The 8,127-nt window shown below is 54.5% G+C and overlaps 1 protein-coding gene across 1 annotated transcript in view; it reads right to left on the bottom strand.

Moving 5' to 3' along the window:
* The window catches only part of Prkcb (protein kinase C beta), a 211,773-nt gene that overhangs the window by 91,166 nt on the left and 112,480 nt on the right, over positions 1 to 8,127 (bottom strand). The window contains exons 6-7 of the mRNA XM_004623124.2: positions 6,101 to 6,257; positions 5,492 to 5,626 (exon numbers count right to left, since the gene is read on the bottom strand). Coding sequence (XP_004623181.1) covers positions 5,492 to 5,626; positions 6,101 to 6,257 — 292 coding nt within the window. The remainder of the gene's footprint in view (positions 1 to 5,491; positions 5,627 to 6,100; positions 6,258 to 8,127) is intronic.

Genomic DNA, 8,127 nt, shown 5'->3' with positions numbered 1-8,127 from the left:
TTGGTCTCCTGCTTGCTCTTCATCCTGAGGGGCCCCACTGCAGTTGCCCACACATCTGCACTGACTCTGCGCTACCTCTCACTTCACATAGGGTCCCCTTGCCCTCCTGAAATCGGGGTGCAGGGAGTGACCGTGGCCCTCCCAGGGCCCCGAGCTTCCCACGTGCACCCTCCCTAGGAGCACTATTCCCAGGGGGTCATGCCGCGAGCCTGGCCTCTGTGCCCGCCTCTTGTGCACAGGCGATCTCGGATGGAGCTGTTCGGGGCACTGAGCCTTGGGGCTGCACATTCGAACCCTGAACTACAAACGTGGCGCTGTGGCGAGGTGTGACGCTGCGTGGGGGGCAAGTGCAGTGTGTGGCATCCAGTAAGTGCCCAACAAACGCCGTCCTTATTGCCACCACCATTGATGACATTAACCGTCACGTCACAGCAGGGCAGCCTCAATCTGCCTCCTGAGCAGAGGTGCTTCCAGCTGTCTCGAGGCTGTGGACATGGAAGGAACATTCCAACGACACTAGAGAAACGAGGGGAGGGAGGAGGAGACCCTGAATGCTTCACACCCGACACCGCCTAACCAAAGTCTGTAATTTTCATCATGATTTCTTCTCCATTCCCAAATCTTAGGCAGCTTGCCAGAATAGGACAGGTGAGGCAAACCAGAAACGCTGCCCCCACAGCTAACAGCTTCTTCCTTAAGCCTCCACTGAAGTCGCCAAGAGAAATATAAACATAAGCGAACATCTGTACCTTTGCTGGAAATTGAGGAGGGCGCTAGCCGCGCAGCAGAGACTTCCGGGGAATTCTGGAAAGTAACGGAGGAGCAAAAGCAAGTGGACGTGGCTGGGCAGGTGGGTGTGCTCGCAGCCACCTGGGGGACCCGGCCAGCCTGCGCACTGTCCTGACCACCGCCCTACACTGAGTCACCTGGTTCTTCAATAATAAATTCACAGTTCAAAGCCACTTCCTGGGCTGGGGACGCAGCTGAGTGGTGGGACATGTCACTCAGCACCTGGCTCTAACTACTCTGCATATGCTTTAAGGTATTTTGTCCCAGTACCAAAAGCCTGACTCATATTTTCATTATTATGTTCACAGGACATAGAGCAACACTGAACATACACCAAGCTAAACAGGGGGAAAAAAAAACCAAAAAACAGCTCCCAGGCCATATTCTCTGTCTATGAAGCACTACAGCTGTAATTTCACATCAGTAATAAAGATGTAAACAAAAAGCTCATTTGAGAAACTAAGAAGCATGCGTAAAGAAAAGCAAGATAGAAAGGACATTTAAAACACAAATGCAAGGCCAGCCAAATAGCTCAGCAGATTGAAGCACCTGCTCAGGCAGACTCAGGGGCCGGGAGTTCGATCCCTGGGCGGGCGGGCAGGCAGGCTGAGACAGAGATTGAGACTGGGCGTGGCGGCACACACCTGTAATCCCAGCACTTGGGAGGCTGTGAACAGGAGGATCACTGTGAGTCTGATCTACTCAGTGAGACCCTGTACACCCTGTGCCAAAATACAAAAAAAGAAAAAGAAAAAGAAAAAAAACCACAAATGCAGATACCTCAGGAAAGAAACGAAAGTTAGAACATGACACACTGAAACAAAGAGGAATTACCTACTCACTTAGTATTTGTTCATTATTTTTAAAGAGTAGAATAAGATAAAAGAAAAACAAATTAGCAAAATGAAATTCAAAGTCAAGTACAAAGTAAAACCTACAAAAAAGGAGAAAACAGACCCAGAATTGATACACAAATCCCAGAGCTAATTCTTTGAAGAAAAAAATAAATAAGCAGAGCAGATGAAGCTCCAGAAAATGAAGAGGCAAGAAATGAGGCAGCATAAATAAACAAAATTAGAAACAGAGCAGAAATCTGATGGCAGAGCCAGGGCTGGTGGCAGAGGCGACAGAGGAGCCGGGGGCAGGCGTGGCATCTGGACCACGCTGAGCTGCTTCTGCCACACAGTCTTAAATGACATGTATGTGTCACGTTGTGAGTGGGACGCATTTCGTGGGGTGTCACCAGGCAGCGTCCTCCTGTGTGGCCTCCGTGTGTGCGCGTACAAGCCTAGGACTTCGGCCCGCTGCACGGCTGTTCTGTGTGGCCTAAGCTGCTGTCCTGGGCTACAGACCTGGACAGCGGTCAGCGTGCTACACAGCGCGGGCAGATGAAGTGCACGGGCAGGGCACTGCAAGGTGACAGAACTCCTTCAGCTCCTTTGAAATCTTTGTTTCCTCCTCTTCACTACTAGGGATTGAACCCTGGGCCTTCACACTAAACTGCACCCCCAGCCCTTTTATATTTTTTACTCTGAGAAAGGGTACACCTTACGGCATTGAGTGGCCTGGGCTGGGCTCAAACTTAAGCTCCTCCTAGCCTATGAGATCACAGGCAGATGCTGCCCTGCAACCTTACAGGACTGTCACTGCTGTCGTGGTCACGTGATGCCCAACTGTACAGCCCAACAGGACAGCCGAGGAGCCCACCCCCTTCCAGCTGGGGGGGCCGAGTCACAGAGTGAGCACATGACTTTGCCCAAGATCACGTGATGTTAATTAGAACCCAAATTCCTAAAGTCTGCAAAGGAGGGCCCAGGCAGCGTCACAGATTCCTTGACCCTAAGTCTTTCATCTGTAAAATCTGGAAGGTGGCTTTTATTTTGCAAATATTTCCTACCGACAATGATTTCACCAACATGACCAACATCCTAGGCATGATGGAGGGAGGGCACGTTGCTAGTCTGGTGAATGGCATGACGTCTGTAGTGAGGGCTTGGCACAGAGGGGGCCAGGGGCACCCCTGAGGCCGTGAGCCAGCCGTCCTGTCAGCAGAGCCACAGGGAGCCCCTGACTGTCTTCCTCAGCCCTCCGCCCTCCCCTATGTAGAGAGAGAGAATGGGGTCGGTGTATTCTTCAGCATCTCAGACGTCTGACTCAGACTCCAGCACTGTCATTTAGGAGGTGGGCACCTTCCCGTCCTGCTTGCTAAGCACCCTGACTCCTGGGATGATGCTCTAGCCAGGACTGCTGGGAGAATTAAGTGGTGTCCTGAGGGCTCACACGGGCACATTCGGGTCGCATCATCCCTTATCTGCAAGTCATTTTTGTGTCCCCGCTCTCCACTGTCATTGTGAAATTCCAGTTTATTATAACATCCAGGTCTTGCAGGCCTTTATATTTTCTCTTTATTTGCCAGAGCTAAACATAGTGTGCTTATTAGGATTCTCCTAGTAAACTGTTTAAGTAGATAACTGTTTGAAGCCAACAATTATTTAAAATTGTTTCAGGTGCTAGCCCAGAAGGAAGGCTGTGATGTGAGTTTACTTCCTGGGAGAAGCAAGAGGGGGCAGGAGAGGTGGGTTTCATCAGGTGGCATCCCATGGAGCCCCACGGCCACAGAAGACACTGCCACTGCAGTAGCAGAGGAAGGGCAAAGCACAGGACTGCAGTAGCACGCTCAGATCCCACAGGGGAGTCCTGGGCATGCTTGGCAAATGGGGCAGGTGAGAACCTGGGCTGGGACAAGGGAGGGCCTTGAGGGGCCCCCAGGGGCCACCCGAGTCCCGTGCTCATCACCGCAGCAGGCTGGGCACAGGCTCCAGCGGGAAGGGCCTGTGCAGCGAAGGGCTCCTGCTCTCTGACCATGCAAGGTTGCACTGCATGACGAAGTGCGGGTCCATTTTAGAGACAAGCGCAGTTGTGCTTTCCTACACAACTCAACGGCGTGTGGAGACACGGCCCGGTATGTGGCATCCAGGGAGAGCTGCTAAGCGGTAGCTACCCTACTGTGATTATTATTATGTTCTCTCCTAGCTCGCGTCTACCCCCCGGGGATCGTGTGCACATTGTCTTTAACCTCTTCACACTCTGCTTAAAGAGGAAGTAACATCTAATCTGTGAGCCAAGGAGGGGTGGGATCCAGAGAGTCAAAGCACCCGTATGTCAGGGACAAACATCCAGACAAGGAGAAGAGATGCTTGGGTCACTTCCATGTCATGCTAGAGCATTTTCTAGTGAGGCCTCTCTTTCCTCACAGAAATAGCCTTTAGTTTAAGTTATTATTCACCACGGAACAGGCCCTCCCTCCTCTGCAGAGCAAATGGAGGCCATGCCTGCCAGCCCCGCACTCCGCGAGGCTGAAGCAGGATCATGAGTCCAAGCTCAGCCTGAGCGACTGGCCAAGATGCTGTCTCAAAATAAAAACATGCTTTTAAAAAGGGCTAAGGATGCAGTTCAGTACTCCGGCCATCCGAAGGAATGAAAGAAGGAAGGAGGCTAGGGAAGGGAAGAGAAGAAAAGGAAAAAAGCGGGGAGGAAAGAAGGGAGGAGAAAAGGAAGGAAGGAAGGATGGATGGACGGACGGACCGACAGTCAGATCTTGGTCCCAAGTTCAAGCCCAGCACAGGCAACTTAAACTTAGTAACATCCTGTCTCAAAATAAAAAGTAAAACAATAAAAAGGGCCATTTTTACATTTAATGTAGCCAAGAAAAAGCCTTTTTCTGTAGCTACCCAAATACGGCTTTTGCACCCCTCCAACCAGCCACTGACCCTGCGGCTGCCTCTGCAGTGAGCTAACGGAAGGCCGTGGCACACGCGCCTTACACGTACACTCAGGCTTTTGACCACGCGTGTGTCATATGCGGCACGCTGTGTGCTACGCTCTCAGCTCCTGGCCTCTTCCGTCACCCTCCAATGGTGCCATCGCTGGCTAAGTGTTCGTCCCCGCCCTGCCCTGCCACCAACTGAGTTCCACAAGGAGACACTGTCTGTTACTGCACTCTGGAAGGGAAAGCAGGAGATCTCAAGTTCAACCACAGGCTGGGCAACTCGAACGGTTCCAGGTCAATCCCCAGTCCAAGAAGGAAAAGAAGGGAAAAAGAAAGAAAACAGAAGCCTCCAGAACAGGGGCAACACCGCAGCTGGCCACAGCTGGCAGCAGCTGGCTCTCAAGGAAGCTGCGTCTGCCAAAACCTGAACGTGCCTTGTGCGGGGCTCTCGGGCAGACTGAGGGCCGGGGTGGTGCAGGCCGAGCACCTAACTGCGTCAGGCGGGGCAGGGCGAGGCCGGGGGCAAACGCAAACCCACACCCTGCGGCGTTCGCTGCTCCCCACGGCTGCCTCAGAGCTCTGGGCGCCTAAAATACTGGTAACTTGTTATCCCTTTTTTTTGTTTGAGTTTTGAGACAGGGTCTTGCTATGTGACAGGGTCTCGCTGTGCAGTTGAGGCTGGCTTTGAACTCACCGTGTGGCCCAGGCTGGCCTCCAACTCCTGATGGCCCTCCTGCCTCAGCCTCCCAAGGGCTGGGACTGCAGGCACGTGCCATCACGCCCAGCTTACTAAAATAAAGCCTGTCTGTGAAGCAGACCCAGTCCAGTAGCCCACATACTGGGGCTCTGCTTTCACGGCCCACGTTCAGGAGGAAAGGCAGACACGCTCGGGGGCCTAAACTGTGGCGCGGCTCCCCAGGCAAGACCTCTTACCATCCGTCCACAGCAGCTTTCTGCAGCTCGGAGATCCCGAAGGACAGCGAGCCCATGAAGTCGTTCCTGCTGGTCAGATCCCAGTCCCAGATCTCCACCGACAGCCTTCTGTCTTTGTCTGATGCCTTCAGCTGACTGCAAGGAGAGAAGGAGAAGGCTGTGGGGCAGAGGGGTGCACCAGACCGCAGACTGCAGGCTCCCAAGGGCGGGGGCCTTGCTGCCGGACGGCCTGTGGCTCAAGCAGGCGGAGGACCCGGGCTGGCAGACAGGCGGGTGCCCACCCCATCTGTGCCTCACGTAGCCCCCAGTGCATAGCAATCCCGCCGGGTGCAGAGAGAAGCTGCAGGATGCGGTGGTGCACACACGCTTGCGCAGGTGTGGGCCAAGGCTGGGGTGGGGCGGAGGCAAAGGGAAGGGGTCTGCCCCGAGGCGCTGAGGGAAAGCTGAGCTGGTCCCGGCTGCCCTGGGAGGGGGACTGGCAAGGACTGAAGCCCGAGCTCAGGTGTCAGAAGGAAGGAAGGATGGACAGACGGACAGAGGTGGCAAGGCAGGGCGAGGGGGAGGGCAGGAGGCGGGAGCCAGGACCTGCAGTGTCTCCCACCAACTCACAATCTAAACGTCTCGTTCCACTCAGGGTTGAGGGAGCACTTGATGGTTTTGGTCTTCTGCTTGCTCTCGCTTTTGGGATCCGGAATCAGTTTCAGCTTCACATAAGGATCTGACAGGCCATTGGGGTCCATGGGCACAAGGTTTTTAGCATCTCTTACTGAAAAAGAAGACAAGGGGGTTCACGTGACCAGTGCGTGGAATGCTTGCGCGCCAACGGGTAATGCTGCAGAACACCCGGCAGGCGGGGTCTCGGCATCACACGTGCCTGCTGGGAACCTCGATATTACTAACACCAACAGCTGGAGGCAGACAGAACGAGCCGAGCTGCTAACACGTGGACTCTGTCATGCACAGCTAGAAGGCGACTTCCGATTTCACTCTGCTCTTCCTCCCCACGCCCAGGAGCAGCCAAGCTTCCTGGGCTTGTCTTCCATGAAGCCCACAGACAGACGGTCTTCCTGCACTTGGCAAATGCTTTCGGGGTCCGAGTGAGCACATGGGCCACTCCTCCATGCCGTCCTCAGGCTCAGAGACATCCACTGGACAGCTCAGGACACTGCGCCCAGACACTCATCTGTGGCCAGCACTGCTGTCCCTCTACCCCTGGGCGGCCGGGAACAGGGACCCGAGCACAGACGCACCAGCCACGTGCCTGCTTACGTGAAGCTTTCCAAACAGACACCTGCACCGACATGCGCAGCAACCAGGCCTTGCCACCAGCCGAGGGCCGAGGGCGACGGGAGCTGCTGCTGCTGCTGGGCACGGTGCGTTAGGGGTGCCGAGAGTGACTGGCAAGAGAGGCGGCGACAGGCTGCAAAGCCCCGGGAAGGCACTCGAAGCCCCTGGGCTGCATGCTCTAGAAAGGTAATGGCTCAGGTTCTGTGATGTGAACTTTACCTCAGTTCCAAAACGAAAAGCTAAAAATGAAGTAGAGTTGCCTGCTGCACCAAGGCATACCTGTCAGCACCCAGACAGCCCACCGAGCAAAGGCAGGAAAAATATGGAAGAATTATAGGAAGGCTCCGTCCTCATCAGGCTTCCTGGTGAAGGTCAAAAGATGAGGGAAGAAGAAACAGAGGGTCAGCACTGAAGAGGCAACTGCCATGGGAGGCTGAGGCAGGATAAAACAGCCGCCGAGAACGAGGAAAGCGTCCGTCAGAGCGAGCGCAAGAGCCGGAACGTAAGCAGCGGAAGAAAGGGGGCTGGAGGGTGAGAGGTGCGCAGGCCTGCGGGACGCAGCATTAACCGCCTCACCTATGACGGAGAATCCCACGGAACAGACTTCAACCCAAAATGAACCAAACTATCTACTAGCAGCTAAGAGTGTAACGACGCCCACCAGAAATGCGACGATGATTCAACCTCTGCCAATCCATTATTAACACAGTCGTCAATTTGTAGGGGAAAGTGGAAAACCGTAAGGCCACTACAGCTCTCTGAAAACAGAAACGGAAGCTCTTCACAGGATCCGGCGACCTGGAGTAACAGCGCCGCTGCTCACGGCCAGCGCAACCCCACTGAAGTCGGAAGCGAGACAAGGCACCTGTCCCCGCAGCCATCATTCTCGGGTTTTCTAACTGTCCCACCAGAGCAGTGACACAATAAAGGCAGGAATTTGACAAGTTCAAGATGGCAAGACAAACAGGTCAGAGGGCAGAATGCTGGAGAGCAGGACCAAGCCCCAGCTCACTCCCCGTGATCTCCATCATGTGACCCGCGTCCCCACCGCCTCTGTCACCTCCCGTGCCCTAGTTCAGGGGCTCTAGCACGCCCTCCAAATTCCTGCCCCTCCTGCCCACCCACCAGGTGAATTCCCATTCCCTCTCTTTTGTCCTCCATCTACCTCCATTTACAATACATACCGTCCCCAGGAAAATTTCTCAATGCCCCCCTTCCCTTTGCTTTCCATTTTTCTCATCTGACAAAGGGAGGTAGGGAGGAAGGGAGGGAGGGAGGCAGGGAGGAAAGGAAGGAGGGAGGCAGGGAGGAAGGGAGGAAGGGAGGGAGGGAGGGAGAGAGGGAGGGAG

Source organism: Octodon degus, unplaced genomic scaffold, assembly GCF_000260255.1.
Source record: "Octodon degus isolate 3935 unplaced genomic scaffold, OctDeg1.0 scaffold00001, whole genome shotgun sequence".
In the NCBI taxonomy this organism is placed as follows: Eukaryota; Metazoa; Chordata; class Mammalia; order Rodentia; family Octodontidae; genus Octodon; species Octodon degus.
Note: the sequence above shows the minus strand (reverse complement) of the source record. Positions and strands in the feature narration are given on the sequence as shown.